The 22,420-nt window shown below is 43.8% G+C and overlaps 1 protein-coding gene across 7 annotated transcripts in view; it reads right to left on the bottom strand.

Annotated features, from left to right (window-relative positions):
- Positions 1 to 22,420, bottom strand: part of Ankrd44 (ankyrin repeat domain 44) — a 220,869-nt gene that overhangs the window by 50,236 nt on the left and 148,213 nt on the right. For 4 of the 7 annotated variants that reach the window (XM_050159187.1, XM_050159191.1, XM_050159192.1 and 1 more), the window contains exons 10-13: positions 12,580 to 12,694; positions 3,960 to 4,042; positions 2,775 to 2,892; positions 701 to 769 (exon numbers count right to left, since the gene is read on the bottom strand). In XM_050159187.1, the coding sequence (XP_050015144.1) occupies positions 701 to 769; positions 2,775 to 2,892; positions 3,960 to 4,042; positions 12,580 to 12,694 (385 nt within the window). The remainder of the gene's footprint in view (positions 1 to 700; positions 770 to 2,774; positions 2,893 to 3,959; positions 4,043 to 12,579; positions 12,695 to 22,420) is intronic. The other 3 variants (XM_050159188.1, XM_050159193.1, XM_050159194.1) reach the window with 1 other exon arrangement.

Here is a 22,420-nt window from a genome sequence, read left to right as displayed (position 1 = left end):
CTCTCTCTCTCTCTCTCTCTCTCTCTCTCTCTCTCTCTCTCTCTGTGTGTGTGTGTGTGTGTGTGTGTGTCCATGAAGCAGCTAGCGTCATGACCCAGTTTAGCCATTCAAGGGGTTGTGAAGGTAAGAAAAGCTCTGTGTTCCTTTAATATTCCAAATGTTGAAAAATCATCTCAAGATGAAATGCCTTATATGGAAAACAAATGCTGTAGATCTTTGGACCATATTTAATTTTTTTTAAAATTTTGATTTGTGTGGCCGTATCATCTGTGTCTGGGTGTCTGTCTCTGTCGGGGGAGTCGGGACCTCCGGAAGGCAGCATCAGCTCCCCTGGAGCTGGAGTTATAGGCAGTTATGAGCCGGCAGACAAGGGCGCTTGGGAATTGAACTCCAATCTTCGGCGAGAGCAACAGGAGCTCTTAACTCCTGAGCCCTCTCTCAAGCCCGGATTTTGAGTTTGGTTCTATGATTTTTCTCAAACATATCCAAGTAGGCAATTTTTAAGAAAGCAGAAGTTGAGAGAACCCTTATCTCATGAGTCCAGTCAGCCTTGCTGGTATTTCCCTATAAGGAAGGATCGCCCCATGAAGATGGAATTGTCCCAGTTGTCCCATGGCGATCACCTTGACAACAGGCCTGCGCCATGGGCTTGTCCCCACTCTCAGTCAGGCCCCAGAGGCAGGTCACCCCGAGTACCTACCTCCCACATTTATCCCTTCTGTGAAAATCTGCTCCACCGCTCTGCAAGAGTTTTATACATTCTACATTGCTGGAAAGACAGGGAAAGCACAATTAGTAAGGCCGAGGCTAATTACTAAGGTACCTCCTGGAAGAGGCATTTCCTGCAGAGTGGGGGCTGGGCCCACTTGATAGCCTCAGGTCTAAAATTCCGCTAGCGAGAAAGAACCTGGACACATCCCAGGAGTGCCGCATTACAAGGGTCTAAAGTTCTCTCTCAAAGCTAATAAATCTATAAACGAAAGAGCTTCGTGGAACATTTTCAACGCAATGGCTAAGGAATTTAATGATTATTATATGATTAAGGCCGCCCGCGATGGCCTCATCATTTATACTAAAATTCTTCTTCAGGACCATGAGAAGTCTATGAAATCACCACAGCCGGACAACTCCACGTCATGTTTAAATAATGAAGCCGAGTAGCTCAGCACTGCCTTGTACCACAGCACAATAAATCCCCACAGTAACCACTTGCAATGGGAAAGAAGACGGCTGCGCTCCCCTGTCTTTGCAACCCAGGTAAATCAATGTGCTGGACCAAGGCTGGGAGTGATGTCAGGGAGCACAGCGATCTTCCCGAGCAGAGCTGTCTTCCACAAGAGCAGTAAATCCCACGGCACAGAGGAAGAACCCACTGAAGGGAATTTTCCTCTGGCAGGGCATGTGGCTAATGTTCATTCTAATAGGGCATTTCAAACAGAATCGCAGCACGGAGTGTTGTCACGTTCTGCGCAGGTCTGATATTCTTTATAAACGCGAGCATCACCATCCATCTTCATTCTAAACTTGAAATCCTAAGAAGAGGCTCTGAACGTACCGTCTATTGTCTTGTTGTAATTTAAATAAGAAAAACGATCCCATTAAAGATAAGTTTTAGCGCCTTCACGCTTGTGTGCGGACGCCGCGGGAGGGGGGTAGTCTTCCCCAAGCGTGGGTGCGGGGGAGGGGGCGTCTTCCCCATTCCACACCTACCCTTCGGAGCCTCTTGTCTCAGCTGCACGTAAGAGTCACAAAATATTTGAATGTTTAAAGGACCGTTTGAATCGGCACAGCACGCCAGCTAACATGCAGCACCTATCTCTTCCTGAGTGACGGAAGGAGAAGGATCAAAGCCATGGCTGGGTTAGACCTCACCCAGTTTGAGGACTGAGATTGGGGGAAGGGACCCGCTTTTAAAAATACAATAACTCTGTATACGAAGAGTTAGTCTTCCGGCTCCAGAAGGGACCCATTTAAATAAGGAGCTTTACAGCTTCACGGTTCATTCGCCCCTGATAAATAGGGAATGTCTTTAGTATCACACATGATAAATGGAGAGAATTCCTTAAATACTAGGAAACCGATTAAAAACCAACGCCTTCCCAATAGAAGGTCGTCCAAAAGACACTATGTTTGGTCAGTGTGTGGTCATATATCAACAATATATTGATCAGAGCTTTGGTCTAATCATTGATTTGCTCAAGAAAAAAAGCTGATGAAAAAAGGCTTTTTTCTACAGGGGGAAAGGCAGGGAATAATAAATCACTCTGGCCCATGTTTAGGATTTCCTTGAGCTTTGTTACATTTAAATCCTTCTAAAAATTTCTAATTTTTCTTTATTGTAAAAATGTATAAATGAGCATAAATGGATTCAATCCTTTATCCTTCTCCATCACCACCTATCCACTTGTAACAAAAAGGGGAAAACTTAAGAACAAAGTTCAAATTAATTTCTTTTCTTTAAGATGCCAAGTAAAAAAATCCATGCTGCGTCAGCTGCTGTCTTACAGCCGTGTGGGGCGGGGACTGAGAGACGAGAGCGACGCAAGCTCTATGCGCTACGCATCATCGACGCAAGCTCTATGCGCTACGCATCATCTTTCTTTGGAAGAACAAAATCTGAGCGACGTGGAAGTGGAGTTAGTGACACGCGGTATTTGGTACAAGTGACTGGGGCCCCATTTGCTGAGGAAATTGCTTTCGGTACATAGGCAATTTATGTCCCTCAAGATGCACGAAGTCGTCAAGTCGTGGGATGGCGACCGCCCGGTACTCACCCTCCTGCGGCAGCGGCGTGAAGGCACGTTCTTCCAAACGTATCTGGGGTGTCTATTTCAAAGCCTGCAGACAGCACGTGCTCGTTACTAATCAAGGACACTATGCTATACTTTTGTCCTAGTCAAACCTCAGGAGACATTGCAGAGACAGAAAAATCAGTTAGTAGGAAAGCCAGGACGCAAGCAACCGTGTAGTCAGAAGGAGGTCGTCACGGAAACTAAGGGCAACGGCTCAACACAGCAATTTCATAGGAAGCGCCGTGAAGTCAAGGTGGATTTATTTTTGCATTCAGGCCTGAGTGTGCCACAGCCTCAGCTTCAATCCCCGGGACAGAAATTTGTGAAACCAATTTGAGCTAAGTAGGGCAGCGGACAGACAGACAGAACATACGGGGAACGTGGACAGCAGAAGAGTGATCCCAACAGGCAGGGACAGACACGTGTGTCCCAAGCTTCCTGTGGGTCTCGGATGTGGGAGGCATGCTTTCGTGCAGGGATTTCGTGTTTTTAAACCAACAGCCGTGAAAACAGAATCCACCATAGGTAAAGTACTTAGAGGGAGAAATAAACCTCCGGGAGAGCTGATGTTCATTTATAAACAATCTCCACCTTGCAGGCTTCTACCACTTTGGATTTCTTAATATATGGGGATTGGCAGAAGCCATGCTAAGAAAGATCAGCAAAGCTCAAAGCAGGGAGAATCTCTGGTTCCAGACAGCCCCACATTAAAAATATAAAAATTAAACCTTCGTGAAAGGGGGTCTGCCTTGATGCTGTTTTAATGCCCATGGGCCATCTTGAACGATAACATGGTATTTTCTACCACTGCAATATAGAAGATTGGGCCATTTTCTTTGGTTGAATAGTATTAATGTGAAGGAACCAATTTAAGTCTCAATTTATTTCTTCTTCTATGTCTTAAGGTTCCATATGTAAGCCCTGGCCCTCCGCCACTCAATTCTGGACCACTCTCATTCTAGGCAGCAATGCTGCCATCCCAAAAGCTTTGACGTCAGGGACTGCCAGGAGCTGTCTCGTGCTGGGAGGCCACGGAACCACCTCACCCTGCCGAGGCAAGGCAACAGCCAAGCACAGTAAGCCACCGAGACCAATCACCTAAAGCCATTTGGCTCACGGACAGGGACAGGACACACCAGGCCTGGTCGCTGGCAGGGATCCACTTACCAGATGATAATAACTTCCGGCAGCAGTCAGAGTGAGCATTTAGGGCGGCTAGGTGTAAGGGGAACATGCTATGGATTCCACACCTAAAGAGAAAAATAGCCACTCACAGTAAAAGATCCCAAGAGCACGCAGAACAATTGTCCTCTGCAAGTCCTCCAGTCGTGAAGTAATTTCGTAATTTTCCCATTTGATAAATAATTAAACAACCATTTTCTACCTTAAGATGGCCTTTGTTCTAAATCAATCAAAAGCCCATAACCATATGTATGTGCATTTTTGTGTGTGTCCATATATATATGTGTGTGCACTTATGCTTGTATGTACATATGTATGTGTGCACACATGCACGTGTGCACGTGTGTATGTATGTACATACACGTACGTAGATATACTTAGGTGTGTCCATACATATGTATGTGCATGTATATATTTATATGTACATATGTATCTATGCATATATATTTGCTAAAAATATGAAGAGTTAAACATGTATCACCCTATTTTTTTCAGCTTAGTGGTTGAACATCTCATTCATTCATTCATTCATACATATGTATGTGCATGTATATATTTATATGTACATATGTATCTATGCATATATATTTGCTAAAAATATGAAGAGTTAAACATGTATCACCCTATTTTTTTCAGCTTAGTGGTTGAACATCTCATTCATTCATTCATTCATTCATTCATTCTCTTACTTATTATTCAACACTCTGTGAGCCTAAGTACCACACCAAGTACCAGATCTAATAGCAGTAAGCAAGACAACCCTCAAGTGGAAAACCACCTATTTATTCCTTGATCCAATAAATACTTACTACTGGCCTAATATTGTGCCTGTGTTTTGTTAAACGCTAATAGTGGCTATATTACAGAAGACAAAATTTTGATAAAGAGAAATGTTTACCTTTCATAGGCAAAAGTTCATCTTCATAATGGGCTTTGCTGATGTACACTAACCCGTACCACTATACCAGTCACAAAACCCAGGAGCCAAGGATCGCTGAGCATGGATCAGACACTTAGCATGCTCTCTGCCCGACTTCAGGATTCCTGTAGGGGCAGGCAGACCTCTGACACGGGCACTCTTCCCTTCAGAGGTAACACACGCTTCTCCTCTGAGTCTCCCTCTCCCCCTCTCTGCACAGGGACGCAAAGCCACGTGCTGAATTCACCTCAGAGCAAACAGCATCATCTGCGGTTTGCTAGGCATCATAAACATTTCTGGTGACATCCCGTTTTAATCAGATCATACATTTCAGATGGCTAAAGCCCTCTGCACGGGCCCTGCAGCGCTAACTGCCCACGTTCGCTCTCAGACACAACGTGGTCCGTTTTCAGATTTCACACTTCACGAAGAAGCGCATATGATTTGAATTTGCTCGGCTCTGCTTTTCCAGTGCTTCATTTTCCATCTCGAGAGTTAGTGTTTGTGATGTGTGGGGATGTGTGGAGGCTGCACAGACACAGATATCTCAGTGTTTGGTGTTCCACAGAATGCAAGTGAAAACAAGGAGCCGCACTTTGTCTTCCCACGGCCAGTTTCTGTTCGTTGGTATTTTCTTCCGTTTTCTGTTCATTTTCCTTTCCATTTTTGAAGATTTCCATCCCCGTGTATACAATAGCCGGCATCCATCAAGAGGTGCAGTTTTCCAGTCTTCCAGGAACCAGCTTGTGGAGAACGCTTGTAATGGCCTCTCCCATGTCTTATGCACACCCCGCCCCCATTACAAGACTCTGAAGAGCAGTGACGATCTTGCTGTCCACAGAAAGGAGGAGTCAGGAGAGGGAAGAAAAGGGTTCCTACACTACTAGCATGGTACCCCACTTGGTTTAATAGACACATACTTCTTTTAAAGGAGTATTATATATTATAAATCTAAATGGAACTTGCAGCCAATGGGATTAGCATGCAATAATTTGATTTGTTTGGAAGAGTTAAGGCAAAATGCACAATTAAATATTTCTAGACTTTTGGAAGAGAATATAAAGAATGTATAGAGTATGTAAAACGTATTATTATCTATGTATTATAATAGACTATTACCTATGACATTTTAGAGTTTCTGCAGGAACATTCTGAATCAAGACTTCATTTCCTACAATTTTTTGAATGAACCTCATTTTAAAATATATGCATTCACATATACATACATATATGCATAGATACAAAATATATCTTTTAGACAAATACATGTGTGCATACACACAAATGTGTAACTAATATATTTCATAAAGAGATAATATATAAACACATACATGTTTATACATGGCATAGTCTATAACTATGCTGTGCACATACACATACACACGTGTGTATATAAACAACATATTTTATAATGACAAAATATGCTTTTCTATAGAAGAGAGAAACTAAGAATTAGAATGAATTCAAGGGATAACACCAATGTTTATAAGAAACTAGATAAGACAGAAAGCAATAGCATAACAATTGCATTATATATCTGCAAACCCCACTACCAAGATTCTTAACCAACCTTTCCACCCTTACCACTTTCCCAGTTCATCACTATCTAGGTTAACTAGTTAGTTTCCTTTTCACCACAACTTCAAAAGGTTAAAGAGATAAAATGACTTTAGTTGAGACTAGCAAAAATTCTGTAATAATGAAAATTATATTATTTTATTCTGCACTCAAGAGATAGTCATTAATTATTTCAGTGCACGGTTTGGAGGGATCAGCACAGATGCTATTATCATCATCATCATCATCATCATCATCATCATCATCATCATCATCGGGCTTGAATATAACACTGAACAGTAGAGCTATGTCAAGTAAACACAGGGGAAAGGGGCCAGAATTCAGAATCTCTGGATCATGCAGGAAGGATTTAAACATTTTAAACAAAGCTACCCTTTATCGTTATAAGGTAGCTCACAGAGCTTTGGAAATGTTAGTAGGAAAATCCAGCCTTGGCTCTCATAGTTAGAAGAGAAGCCTCACTCCTCTTTCAGGCCTACCATAAGGACCATGAAGAATAAAAACACCAAACCACCCTAACGTTAACAATACCCAAGTTACATGGAAGAGGTAAACCAATTCCAGTTAAATTGCTGCATTTATCTGGCAAGTCATAAACTTAATGGAAACCATTTGTATCTAGGTAGCTCTAATTTAGCAGTTAGCTGGCATCCCGACTTAGCTACTCCAAACTAAATGAGGTCTGGGAGGTGTTCTAGCAGCATGCCCTCAGAGGTGAAAAGACTTGTGTGCCAGAAGATTGGGGTCCTTTCCAGTTTCCTTTTGGTATCAGGGGACGAGGGCGCCATACCCAATGTATGCTGTGTTTAAAGCAATGGCATCAGAAACTCTGACTCCTGGTTTTGTTACTTCCTAACGACTTGGTGCTTGACAAGTATAGAATGGCTCCATCGTCAGGAGCTTAAGGACAATTACAGTGTCTACGTCACAGGGTGATTAGAAGGACCCACTGGGCTGGCACACTGTTTCCCCGTGGCTGGCTTAGCTTCCCCAGGAGCTGACAGTTGTATCAGGCTGTGCTCCTGAGGGTGACCCCTGACCCACTAACACTTCAGCCCCTTCCCTTCTAAACCCTCCTTCACAACTCTGCAGGCGTGTGGATTGGGTTAACTTGCCCACTCGGTGGCAAAACGCATTTCCTAACTGAGATTCATCTTATGGTTATTTTCCCTGAATTGTTCTCCATTTTTTTAATTGATTTTTATTGAGCTCTACATTTTTCTCTGCTCCCCTCCCTGCTTCTCCCCTCCCCTTCAACCCTCTCCCAAGGTCTCCATGATCCCAGTTTACTCAGAAGATCTTGTCTTTTTCTACTTCCCATGTAGATTAGATCTACGTATGATTCTCTTAGGGTCCTCTTTGTTGTTGTCTAGGTTCTCTGGGATTGTGATTTGTAGGCTGGTTTTCTTTGCTTTATGTTTAAAAACCACCTATGAGTTAGTACATGTGATACTTGTCTTTCTGGGTCTGGGTTACCTCACTCAAAATAATGTTTTCTAGCTTCATTCATTTCCTGCAAAATTCAAGATGTCCTTTTTTCTGCTGTGTAGTACTCCATTGTGTAAAAGTACCACATTTTCCTTATTCATTCTTCGGTTGAGAGGCATGTAGGTTGTTTCCAGGTTCCGGCTATGACAAACAAAGCTGCTATGAACATAGTTGAGCACATGTCCTTGTGGCACAATTGAGCATCCTTTGTATATATACCCAAAAGTGGTATTACGGGATCTTGAGGAAGGTTCTTTCCTAATTTTCTGAGAAATCACCACACTGACATCCAAAAAGACTGTTCCAGCTTGCATTCCCACCAGCAATGCGGAAGTGTTCCTTTTACCCCATAACCTCTCCAGCATGAGTTGTCATCAGTGTTTTTGATCTTGGAATTCTTACAGGTGTAAGATGGACTCTCAGAGTTGTTTTGATTTGCATTTCTCTGATGACTAAGGATGTTGAACATTTCCTTAAGTGTCTTTCAGCCATTTTAGATTCCTCTGTTGGGAGTTCTCTGTTTAGGACTGTACACCATTTTTCTTATGGATTATGTGTTCTTTTGGTGACCAATTTCTTGAGTTCTTTGTATATTTTGGAGATCAGACCTCTGTCTGATGTGGGGTTAGTTTCCCATTCTGTAGGCTGTCGTTTTGTCTTGTTGCCTGTGTCTTTTGCTTTACAGAAGCTTTTCAGTTTCAGGAGGTCTCATTTATTAATTGTTTCTCTCAGTGTCTGTGCTGCTGGGATTCTATTTAGGAAGTGGTCTCCTGTGCCAATGCATTCAAATGTACTTCCCACTTTCTCTTCTATAAGGTTCAGTGTGACTGGCTTTATGTTGAAGTCTTTGATCCATTTGGACTTGGAGTTTTGTGCATGGAGATAGATATGGGTTTATTTTCATTCTTCTACATGTTGGTATCCAGTTATGCCAGCACCATTTACTAAATATGCTTTTTTTTCCATTTGATATTTTTTGCTTCTTTGTCAAAAATCAGGTGTTCGAAGGTGCGTGGATTGATATCCTGGTCTTCATTCTCCATTTTTTTTTAATTAAAACTTTTAACGAGTTTTATCTATGTCACCCTGGCTACTGCTGCAGGTGTTTGGGTAGAGCTGGTGAAGCCAAGACTGCTTCCTGCGACTTTCAGCCTACAAATGCTTTCGGTGTCTTTTGAGTAGTCTGAGCACAGGAGCACAGCTACCAAGGTTTGTTGTGCCGTGGTCATTGCCCATGCTATGGGGATTCTAGGTTCCCAGTGCTTTATACTGTTTCTTAGACTCGTTAACATACTCTTGGGGGTCCCTGCAAACATCTCTGAGCTCCAACAACACTCTCTGGGATCTTTGCTTTTGAAAGATAGAATCAGAGCATATTTGGGTTCATCTGAAGGACAGTGCTTTCGTCTGCCTAGGCCAAATCTCTGTGCTCACTTTTGCACCTCAGATTACCTTGTGTTTGTTCATCATAGTTGGTTAACGGCTGTCATGGGCCAGTGGGGAAAACACAAGTCGGCTGTATCTCAGTCTAGGGAGGGGTGGTTACAATACAAGGACACCGAGATCGTTATATGAACAAAAGATGGTATAGTTAGTTAGAATAAGGGCTGCTGTGCTGTGTGTTGATCCCACTGCCCCACCACTGCTGCAGGACCGTCCTTCTTGCAATAGATGCTGAGCCCTCAAGAGTCAGCACCTCATCCACCACAGCCCCATAGTGATGGTGACTTGACCTTGCATAACTGGCGTCATTACTGTGTGTTATCAGACTGGCAATGGGCCACGCGTGGGTACACTGGAGCTTCAGATCCAAATCAAGCATGGGGTCTCAGTTCCTATGCCTCACTAGCTCTGTGGCCTTCTAAGATGGCGCTAACCACAGCGCTTACCCTACAGGAGAGTTGTGACAGTTACATGTAACCCTTTAGAACAGTGTCTAGCCTAGCTAAGTACTTATGGGGGTTGGCCGCTACACTGACGCTAAGTTATACAGCTTACATGAATGTCATTGTCTATGCACCTACGTTTTACGGTGTTTAAAGCATTCACTGATATGGTGATTTCAAAGCCCAAGAAGTTTGTAATGCTTATTACTCATGCTAATGTTTATTATTCAAGTCATATAAGGAAAGTAAGTCTACACAGGATGTGAAGTGCTCTCACCACCAGGGCCTGAATAACAGATGTCCATCTCAGGCTTGGGTGACCCCAGCTTCATCCTCCAAGCCGGTCCGGGTCTTGTAAGACAGGATTCCACACCCCTGCTATGTGTTCTTGTATCCCAATGGCAGTGCTACTTGCTCTGGTGACAGACTTAGCATGTAGGATGGTCATTGTTTATTTAATCTGGCCCCAATGAGATCATGTATTTCCTGAGAGTGGGGACCTGTATAATCCCCAGAACCTGGAGCGGTGAGTGACAACTGAGATACAATATGCAACAATAGAGTATCACAGTCAGTCATCTGAGTAACCATGGTAACTGTGATTCTGCTGTGATGGAGGCTGAACAGAGAGCGTAAGCAGAGAGGTGGAGGACTTGGATAAAAATGGATCCTTTTTTAATTCCAGGACATGCGCACAGTTAACACTGTTGGCCAGCATCCCCTCCTCTGCAGGTCCTCATCCTCGGCCGACGACCTCATCTTTTCTTCCCGGGACACTTGGAAGAGGCTGCCAAGGGTTTGCAGCCCGGATGGCCTGCAGCCTGGATGGCCTCCAGCCTGGGCAGATATCAGAGGATTTCTCTTATACACAAATGAAACTGTTAGACACATCCCACACCCATGTATAATTCCTTAACGGCTTCCGAATGCCTCCGATTGAATCCGATTCCTTGGCAGGACATAAGAGATCTTCCTAGGTCTTCCTCCTCCTCTCCCACTTCATTTCTCCTGACCCCTCCATGCGTCAGGCCACCGAGCCCTAGGGCTTCTTTTCAAAACATCCACATTTGTGCCCTTGTATTGGGAATCCTTTCTTCATGCATCTGCCTTTCTTTCTGCTCCCATGTTCCCAACTCCGTCCAAATGTCTATCCGTTTGTTCTTCTGCTTGGACTCCAGGATTTTTGGAGATCCAGAGCCAAAGGTTGGCCATGCAGGTCCACAGTAACAAACACAAGGCTGCAACCACAGGTCAGCGCCCCGGGAGGGCAGTAGAGGCTAGTTCCACCCAACAGCTGAAGAAGGCAAACCACTGTAGCCGCAGAGATATGCCTTCCTTAAGATGCACGTCAAAACCCCGGGCCTGTGACTTTGATAGAGAACATGGACCCACCACGGCTACCCTGAACCATCTGAATTTTAGTTTACTCTCCACCAAGATATTTCAATTATATTACACACATTTGACGAACGCAGAATTCCTAATATACGCTTTCCCTCCTCAAAATTAGTTTACGGCTACCCGCGACCTCTATGATCAAGGCTACCTCTGTGTTTAAGTGTTTAAGGCGCTCTTTAATTTGTCTCTATTACACAGTATTAGGCAATAAAATAATAGTTAACATTTATTGATAGCTTCTATGTCTTGGGCACTGTTCAGAGAGCTTTTCATAACGATTATCATTTAATAAGCTCTTCTGGTGTGTTTAAATAGCTTGGCACTCATAGAGACCTTACCAGGGAGCTTTCCTCTTAATTAAGCCATTTAATCTTCCTAAAGAACTTAGAGATAGGTACCAGTGTGATTTTGGTGTTTCATAGCACAGAGGGATTGAGCAACAGGCTCAAAAATCACACAGTTCCAAAGTGAAGCCGGCGGAAGTCGAGCCCAGGCTAGCCCAGAAAAACCTCAGGAGTATGCCTCTTCATCTCTGATGCTCTCCTCCTCTTGGGGGGGCACTGTCATCCTCTGCTCTGCCCAAATTCTACTCCAGCCTTCACCCACACCCTCAGGTTTGCCCAAGGCTCATCTTCAGCCTGAAACCTTTAGGAAACCTTCACGCCACCACCTTGGTGTTTTTTCTTTCCTGTCAATATTGACAACACAGACACCAGGCATTTTGCCACGGAAGCCTTGTTTTTCTTTAGAATTCTGATTACTGTCTTTAAGAGCTCTTTGTCTTACGTGGGACTGGAGACCAACAAAATTATCTCCTTGGAGATGCCAGGCAGGGAACTGCTCATGAAACCTCCTAAGAACCCAGACCCAGACCCAGACCCAGAGAAACGCTTTCCATGCTTTTGTGGAATTAAGTGTCAAATGAACTCAGACCCTCATACTTCCCCGTGTGGCAGACAGACTCAATTGTACCCTGTGACTCTATTTTTAAAACCGAGCAAAGCCTCTGAATAAATCTGAGTTCTCCCAGTTACGTTTCCCGTTTAACAGTGGATGCTAAAACAAACGGACACGAGAAAGCAGGGCTGGAAGAAAAGCCGAGGTTTCCTCAGCTAAAAAAGGAGAACAGACCTTGTTCTGAGGCAACCAAAATGAACTGGTTCCTCCTTGGCTCTGCCACGAAAGTCTCTTGGTGGATTTCAGAGGTAATCTGTGCTTAGTTAGCACAAGGGCACAGATCCACCTGGATAAATGGGAGCCCTCCTCCACACGACAACCTCCCGTGGCAGCGTTCCCACACCTGGCAGTTAGCTTACTGCGCTTCCCGGTAACCTACTTGGTTGCATCGGCTCCGCTTGTTATCAAGGTGTTAATCAGAAGCTCGTGGCCGTATCTTGCAGCCACGTGGAGGGGGGTGTTGCCATCCTTATCCACGCAGTCGATTTCACCTCCTGAAAGAGATTGCGATACAGCATCACACGATGTTCCAGGGTGATGGAGGTACCATATCCTGCCAGCCACTCGGGAGCACCAAATATTGATTTCCTTTCTCCTTCTGTGGGCATCTCTGCTCTACAGGGTAAAAATGACTGTTTATGGGGATGAGTCACTAGCTGAAGCTGTGGCAGGACCACGTCTGCTGAGATGGAAGTCTATTGGAAATGGTTCTGAAAAAATCTATATTGTCTCAAGAACCGAAAACCTTACACTATATTCTGGCTCTAACTGGACATAGAAAATACAATTCCGGAGACTTAGAAAATGACTTCACGCAAACCAAACGAGACAGAGCCTTCAGGGAAAGATTTGTGTAGTGCGGTGACCTAGCTTAAAATATGGATGAGTAAAATGAGGAGAAGCGTGGGTTAAAAGCTGAGAATGCCTGCATCTGCTAAAAAGATCATATTATCACATTAGTCATCTGCCATCCCTTCCTATAGCATTTTCATTTTGTCTCATTTACTTTGCGTGGTCCCCCCCCCCAACGTTTCATTTCCTGTTTCCCTTCCTATGAGTATATGTACAAACAGGTTGGTTCTATTTAGTTATACAAAGAATTGTTTAAAAATAAATTAGGTCACGTGGCATTTTACTTGTGTGTGTTTCGTGTGAGATCAAAATATTCTCGCACACAAATGCGTCCGCTTATCTTACTGAAGAAAATGAACACAGGTACAATTTGTGTACTCTACAGTGCGGGCGGATGGCGCCTCCTTCAGCTGCCTTCCAAGCGGGCTTTACAGGTGTTTACCTGTTTGCGTGGAATCCAAAGACTCTGCCTGCCTCCCTTTTCATGACTCCTTCTGCATTGCACTTATTTCAAACCCTGCAAACAAGCCATTAGTATCTTTGGAAAGCAAGCCAAATTGTGCAGGATGTCCGACATCCAGGACTCGTCTGAAGGTTTCCTCGCTAGAGCCCTACTAAACATATTGGCAAGGCCACTCCTGAGCAGATGGGACTTCCCGTGGTCCTGCCCCAGTACGCATGCGGGCTGCATTGTCCTGCTGCTGGCTGGGACAATGTTGTGTTATGTGCAACAGGCACACGGGTTCCGTATGGGAAGATGCTGCTGCTGAGGGTGGCTGGGTAACAGTGGGACCACTCAATGGTATTCAACTGTTAATTCTTTTAAAGATGGCTACAATGGGTTTTTTTTCTGTTTGATGCATTTTACTTCAATTTAAAAAAAAAAAAATTTGAGTACTCAAGATGACGCCTACCAACACATCCTGTGGCAAAGGAAGCCTCTACCCTTTATAATTAGGAGCATTGTGTGTAGAGACCCTGTAAGGCTACGTGAATGCTCAGTTTAAGATGTCATCTCCAACAAAACCTTCTCACGCCTTCCCTCACTCAGGGGGTGCCTTGTGCAACGCTACCTGAGTACTGCGCACTTGGCTGCGCGCTTTGATATCCGGCGGTGCATTTGGCTCTGCTTTAAATTTTTAAGTAGGTTCAACCTAATGGGCTTATTCATACGTAAAATATTTATGCTTCACAAATCAAAATTATATTTTTAAAACCTCTTAGGAGCTATCTCAGTTGGCCATGCAAGCGCAAAGACCTGAATTGGTTCCTAGAACCTAAGTAAAAAGTCGGACACAGTGGCACACACTCGCAGTCCCAGCAGGCGCGAAACAGAAACAGGAAGAACCCTGGGGTTCACTGACCAAGGAGCCTGATTAGCAAGCTCCAGTTCCCCAGAGAAACCCTATCTCAAGAGAACCAGGCAGATGGTTCCTGAGGAATAAATAACACCTGAGGGTGACCTGTCGCCTCTACCTATGCAGGCACGCAAGCACACATACACACATGCATGCACACACATACACACATGTACACACATACACACATACACATACATATACTCATGCATACACTCACGTGCACATGCACACACATGCATGCACACACATACACGCATACACACATGCACACACATACACGTGCATGCACACGCATGTGCACACGTGCACACTCACGTGCACATGCTCACACTCTCAGTTCTCTTTGCGTTCCCCAATTTCATCCTTATAGATTTCCTACTAGAAACCATTTTCCTTCATTTTAGCTTACGCTTCCTGTGTTTCCCTGACTACGCCCCGGAACTCTAGTTGAGTGGTCACTTTCTGGGGACAGCTTTCGTATCACACAGCTGTGTTGTTTTTCCTGCACAGACAAGCTGGCTTAGCAGACTCGTACCCAATGGATTAGGGTGTAGATAACATTTTGCTATTGCCAGAAACACTGCGGTGAAGACTCTCACATGCATGCGTACTTCCTGCGTTTGCTATTTGCAGACGCAGGGTAACGTCTGCAAGGGCACTTTCTAGTTTAACGGTAAACAGGAGTGTGCTTTTGTTTGGTTTTGCCAACTCGCCCTCGGTGGCACTGTGGAGGGATGCCTCTTCTCCGCACTCCCATAGAGCTTTGGAGAGTCTGTCATCTGGTGGCTAGAACCAGCATCCCAGGTGGGGGTTTCATTTGCATTCATCCTATTACTAAGGAAGCCGAGCCTCATCTCCTTTATCGAGGGACATTTGTTTATGTAATGCTAAGGAAGCCTGTCTCTGGACTTTCGCCATTGTTCTAAATTTGTGCGTCTGCGTGTGGTCTCTCGTGTCTTGGTTTTCAAATGATCTTTAGACTTTGGAGGATTGTGCATTTATCAGTAATATATGCTACAAATATTTTCCTTCTAGGCTTCCTTTGTCTTCATCATTTTATTTATGGTGTTTTCATTCCGTGAAAAACATAATAAATAAGCCTCTTCCTTTATTGTATCTGGATTGCAAGTGGAAAGGTTTTCTGCACATTCTGGTCAAAGAAATTAACCCATTGTTTACTACGCTGGAAAAAATGTGTTAGGTTGAGGTAGCTGGTCCATTTGGAGTTTATTTTAGTGGCTGTGATGCAAGTTGTCTGACTGAACAAATGTTCACCCCAAAGGCCTGAAAAATGAGTCTGAGGAAGAGGCTCAAATAGTTCATAAGGACAAAGCAGACTAATGGTTGCCAGGGTCTGGGGAGGAAGAAGAAGAGTGGCTGCTGGTGAGAACGAGGTTCATTTAGAGACGATAAGAACATTCCTACAGGTACATGGCAGGGACAGTTGCGTGGCCTTAAGAAAACACTCAGATCCACTGAACTGTATGCGCCTTAGATCTCATGTAGACAGTAAAGTCTAATGGACGTGGTGACTCCTGCTGCAATCCCAGGACTAAGGGTGGTGAGTTCAAGGCTATCCCTGGCTACATAGCGAGCTTGAGGCTGGCCTGAGCTACATAGCAAGACCTCATTTCAATTATTTTGATTTGTTAATATATGCATATTGTGACAAGATATACTGATATCATAACATCTAGCGCACACACCTAAACTACATGCACATCTGTATTTGCCAAAATAAGAAATGTAAATACGAATGGCTTTAATCAAGTTAGGAAGATGTACTTGTTCTAAACATTGTATTGTTGATGGAGGTGATCAAATACAAGAAAAGAAAAGTCATTCATAAATGTACTAATTATCCAAGATAGTATTAGTATTCTGGAGCACTTCCTTCCATTTTTGTGTGTGCATGTGTGCACTTGTGTGTGCATGTGGGCACGTGTGTGCATTTGTGTATGTATGTGTGCATTTGTGTATGCATGTGTGCATTTGTGTGTATGTGTGTGTATTTGAGTGTGCATGTGTGCACATGTCTGTGCATGTGTGCATGTGTGCTCTTGTGTGTGTATGTGTGCACTTGTGTGGGCATGTGTGCATTTGTGTGTGCATGTGTCCATTTTTTGTGCATGTGTGCACTTGTGTGTGCATGGGTACATTTGTGTGTGCATGTGTGCACTGTGTACATTTGTGTATGCATGTGTGCGTTTGTGTGTGCACTTGTGTATGCATGTGTGCACTTGTGTATGCATGTGCATGTATGGATTATATGTGGAATTTTCCATGAGTAAGCTCATACAGTGTAGAAATGGTTGTATCTTGCTTTCATCCTTTATGCTATATTCCGAACACTTCCATGCGTTATTTTTTCCACTACCATAACTGTAAATGACTATATAATTTCTGTAATTTGGAGCATTTACTTAACAAGTCCCCAGTTAATAGACATTAGAGGCTCTTCCCAGATTTTTGCTACTAGGAAAAAGAAAGAATAAACATCTTTATGAAGACTCTTCACTCTGCAGAGTACTTCCCTCCAGGAGCGGTTAGGAACAGAACGGCCAGATTAAAAGTCTGCATCTTTTTACGACTCTGGACAAGAAGCAGAAAATGGACTTCTGAGAAAGGCTGTGCCAGTTGACGTCTTGTGACGTGTTCTCAAGCATGACCTCAATCTTCCTGAATCTGAATCTGGGAAGAGTTTGAACTTCCAGCCCAGGGGTCTTGTGTAGAACCATTATCAAATCCCTGATATCTGTACATCACTTCACTCCAACGAGCCAACGAATCCTGCTTTTGCTTATCCTAATCAATGTAACACCATAGGTTTTTTGGTTTTATTTTTTCAGGAAGTAGTATTTTTTTTAAAAACTGGGTCAGTATATTGTTAGAATATGTCAGTTGATAACAACCTTTGCAATAAAATGACTTCTAAAAGTATGTGGCCCTTGAGAAAGAGGCAAAAGCTTCAAAAACCGTGCTCATCACTGACAGATTTGAGGAGCTTCTCTCTGTGGAGACTCGAGTGTTTACTTTGCCACTTGAAGTCAGCCAGCAGCAAGCCTGCGCTTGCGCAGCTGACACCATGCCCCCTTTGACCGTGGCAGAGAAATACCAGGGGCCGCCAGAATCCAAACACTGATCTTTACTCAAATCTGTGTCTCCTCGGTTTGGCGCTCATTTTAAGAATGAGTTATTCAAACAAATACACCATGATCATTCTTGTAAAAGATAATAATTGGGTATCTTTCTGTGTGTAAATACACAGAAAATTTCAAAATGTTAACCAAATTGCCAACAGAAGTTCTGATTAGGGAGGTCCTTCAATGAGTTCATTTTAGTTAGCAGTGAGTATATAGTTACTTCATAACAATAAAAATGGTGAAGCTATTTATTTTTTGGTTTATTTTTGGTTTTTCGAGACAGGGTTTCTCTGTGGCTTTGGAGCCTGTCCTGGAACTAGCTCTGTAGACCAGGCTGGTCTCGAACTGGTGAAGCTATTTATTGCGATCATTTAGGTAATAGAGAGATATCTCACTATGACCCGAGTTTAGAAGTTTCTATTTAGACGAATTCACTTTATGACCTGGTTGCATTTTTGGCAGCCATTGGCCTCCATGGGGTGTGTGTATCTAACAACCTGAGCTATGGTCTCCCTGGAAGGGGTCAACCACGGAACTGATTTAGGGAAAGGGGACAGGAGATCCATAGACTTCAGAGACATATTTGTTCCGGACACCTACATAGCCACACATCCTTCCCAGCTGAGAGCCACCAAAGGTTTCTGAAGACATGCTGGGACTAGGTTTGCCAGCCTCAAATATGCCAAAATTTGAGGGTAGAAAGTTGAGAGAGAGGGAGAAAAATATCAACAAGGGTAGAAAAGCACTGTAGTCTGAGTCTAAAATATCTCCCATGGATGCTGTCATTTTATGCCTGTTTAAAGCCGCCACCTAAGAATAACTACTGTATGTGTTCCCTTCTGCTGTCATTTAAAACATATTTTAGGGGAACATCTTAACAATAGAAAAATCAGAGAGACTTTGCACTTGCACCTGAAATTATGTTTCTGTTAATCAAATCCTCTGGGTGAGTGAGTTCTTATTCTGTCAGCACTCTATAGACATATTTCCATTTCCACCTGGAAATATTGAAGCCCAGAGTTTACATCAAATGTCTTTACCATTTGCCTGAAGGTTGCCGGTTGGATGTGGCAAGCTGATCACTACTAATCGGTGAGTGAAATAAGCATCCATCACTTTAACGGCACGTACGTCACGCTCAAAGGGACAATCAGCGTTCACATGAAACAAGCTTGTTGTTGCCCCAACTAGAGTGGTCACCTTACATCACTTCAGAAGGGCCGTGAGCCAAAGGTCAAAAGTCAGACTGAATCATCACAAGCTAGTGCTTTTACAAGCTTTCAAAATAAAGAGAGCTTGAACCAGAAGAGTCTAAGGCAATAATATCGGTTCTGAACTTTGTAACTCGCTGGACCGTGTCTGAGGCAGCTGCCTCGTGCCAACAGCTGGATCGGATGCCTCTGATTGCACACGGCGTCATCTCCAAGCCCCCATCCTTCTATTGCTGTAGCTTTGTAACAACAAACAAGGTCATTTGAGCCCAAGCACACTTTGGTTTTTAACGGGAAAAGAAAAAGTTGTGGGCTTTTATTTTGTGTTTGTTTTTGTTTTTTTACTTGCTTGCTTTAGTGATTGCCTTCCCACAGCTGAAGGATGCTGGATGAACCAGGTTTTCTTGTAGATTTAGTAAGCCTGGCTGGAGAGGAGAACAGAAAAATGTTCTACAGAGGCCAAACATCTAACAGAACAAACAAAAAAACAAAAGCCATCCCCCGGTGCGTGGTCAACTATGTCCTCTTAGGATGGTGTTCTCCGGAACACAGAGAACTTATGTGGGTCAGGACAAGCTCTGGAGACTGACACCCATCCTCTGGGGAATCAGGGTCTCGGCCAGAGCAGGAAATTTTCCAAAAGCGAGAGAATAAACAGGAAGAAAGAAAAGAACTTCCTCTGCTCCCTAAGAACATTTTTTAAGGACCTTTAAGAAAGGTCAAGTGGAAGAACTGACAGTTCTTGGGCATGTAATGAAAGCAGAAAGCCAGCGCCAAGTTGTCCATCGACGGGGGCAACTCTAGCCCAATCTTGGTGCTTCTTAGACTGGACTGGATTCAAGTCGAAAAGACAAGTTTTGAATCCCACCATCGTTCTGGGTAGATGTTAAGTGGAGATGGTGCCTAGGAGGCTACTCTCTAATGCTAGGCTGCGTCTGCTCCTCAAGGAGCTGCTCAGAAAGCCCAACATGTGACCACTGCTCTGCCTCACTCTCTTTGTCTCTGAAGAGACGTGAGCTCCTCCTGGGATGGTGGGAAGGAATCATATGGGGTGTCTGGCCGAGAGCCTGGCTCTGCATGCACGCTCAGCTTTCTTAGTGCAGGCACTAATCTCTGTTATGGCCAGCGCATCTCATCAGTTCAGGCCCGAGGAACCTAGCCTACCCATAAGCTAGATGCCAGCCAGTCAATGGCGGGGTAAGCTATGGAATTAAGGGCTCTTAAACATAGAAGCTGAGACTCGCAGCTCTTTTCTCGCTTTGAAATGCAGCAGACTCCAAGTTTGACTGATGGGGAATCAAGACAGTGACAGCACTCTCTTCACAGGACCGTGGGAGAGGGAGGCTGGGCTGTACTAGGAGCGGGGGGGGGGGGGGGGGGAGGCAGGTTGGTCTGGCAGAGGGACAGACTAGTGAAAAAGCAGCTCAAAATGTTTAAAAATATGTTCTCAGGGCTGAAGAGCTGGCTCAGTAGTTAAGGACACTTACTGCTCTTGCAGAGGACCAGCAGCTACATGTCTGCTCACAGTCACCTGTGACTCTGCTTCCATGGAACCTGGTACCCTCTTCTGGTCTCTGTGGGCCTCGGGCACATGCATGGTACACACACACATACACACACACACATAAATACACACACATACACACATATATACACACACATACACACACATATATATAAACACACATATATGTATATATGCAGGCAAAACATTCATACACACAGTATTTTAACTCTCCTGTCTTGTGTCTACACAAGATTGCCTTAATGACAGATAAAACTTTTTGTTTCCTATAACTAAAATCCCCTGATTAAACTCACATCAAAAAAAAAATTTCAAGGGGCTGAGGAGATGGTTCAGTGAGTAAGAGTCTTTGCTGTGTGAGCAAAGGACTTCAGTTCAAATCCCCAGTGCCCACATAAAGAGCCGGGCATGGCCATCTGTGCTCATAACCCTGGCACTGGGAGGGAGAGATGGACAGACCCAAGAGCTTGCTGACCACCTTAGCGGCCACCCCACGCTGCTCTGTGAGAGACCCTGTCTCAACGCCTAAGCCAGAGCCAGAAGCAAGATACCAAACACGTGCTCTGGCCTCTGCATGTGCTTTCTCAAGCGCTCACACATATGTTTTCATATGTGCACCACACACGTAACATACAACGCATAGTGTACATGCCAAAAAGAATATGCTAAGCGTATAGTTTTAATTTAAACCTTATCTGTTTCGAGGGAGATAGAAACTTTCTGAAAAGCTTATGAGACCTATAGTAGGCTAAGAAGAGACCTCAAAGGGACAGGACTTTATTTATTTCCACCAAAATGGACACCCATGGTTTGTACTACAGGTCAGAATAACAGGTGTTCTGCTGTGGCCTTCCACCCTTCCTTCCCTGACTCGCTGGGAGCTTGCTCGGGCCTCTTTTTTCACACAGCTTCATTTCACTTCTTACAGCAGAGTTATACAGTCAGGTTATAACCTGCCTCGCTGGGCAGAGTTTATTTCCTAAGCATCGTCAGGGATTGGTTTTCTATACAGATGTCAGATCACATAAATATGTGTGTGTGTGTGTGTGTGTATGCTTTTTTGACTTGAGTACCTAAGTTATAACTCAGTTGCCACTAACTTTCCATTGTGCCCAAGATTCTTACAGCTGCAAAATGAAGAAAACTAAGAAAAGTCGCTCACATTAGAATTTTGAGAATTGGAAGGTTTGCGTCTACTAAATTGACCAGGAATGTCAGCTGAATGCCTGTACCAGACCTGTTTTTTTTGTTATTCTTGGCTTCAGATTGACTCTGAGGCTTGCTAAGATCACTTAAGTTGTCACAGTTAACCCGCTCACTGTAGTGGCATTTCGTTTGTATTTTAATAAATAAGCCTGCCTGAAGATCAGAGAGCAAATCAGCCCCACTGGTCAGCTTTACAGACCAGGCAGTGGTAATACACATCTTTAATCCTAGTAGCCACAATAGTTGCCATAGAAACCGGGCGGTGCATGCCTTTAATCCCAGTGGTGCACACCTTTAACCCCAGCCCTAGAGAGGAATGTAAACTGGGAGGAGACAGAGCTTAGTCACAGTCTCATTCTGAGATTCCTGGCGGCAGGATGGCCATTTTGGACTGAGGTAGAAGTAAGAACCAGGGGCTGGCTGTTTTGCTTTTCTGACCTTTAGGTTGAACCTGAGTTTCTCTCTCTGAGTTTTTATTAATTGTGCTTCAGCTCACAGGTGCCAACCATGACCCTCAGGTTAACATGAGCGATGACGTGTAATAAGACTTCAGGGACTTTGGCCTCCAAGACAGCCCAGTGCTGTTCAAGTACACTGTTGTTGAGAATCTGGAAAATTACTATGTCATGTGTTACTTTGCTACATATTACTGTGCTACATGTTACTGTGTTACTTTACCATGTTACATGTTACTATGCTACATGTTACTGTGTTACATGCTACTGTGCTACATGTTACTGTGTTACTTTAACATGTTACATGCTACTGTGCTACATGTTACTGTGTTACTTTACCATGTTACATGTTACTGTGCTACATGTTACTGTGTTACTTTACCATGTTACATGTTACTGTGCTACATGTTACTGTGTTACATGCTACTGTGCTACATGTTACTGTGTTACTTTACCATGTTATATGT

Source organism: Alexandromys fortis, unplaced genomic scaffold, assembly GCF_014885135.2.
Source record: "Alexandromys fortis isolate MF-2015 unplaced genomic scaffold, M_Fortis_MF-2015_v1.1 scaffold_65, whole genome shotgun sequence".
Lineage (NCBI taxonomy): Eukaryota > Metazoa > Chordata > Mammalia > Rodentia > Cricetidae > Alexandromys > Alexandromys fortis.
Note: the sequence above shows the minus strand (reverse complement) of the source record. Positions and strands in the feature narration are given on the sequence as shown.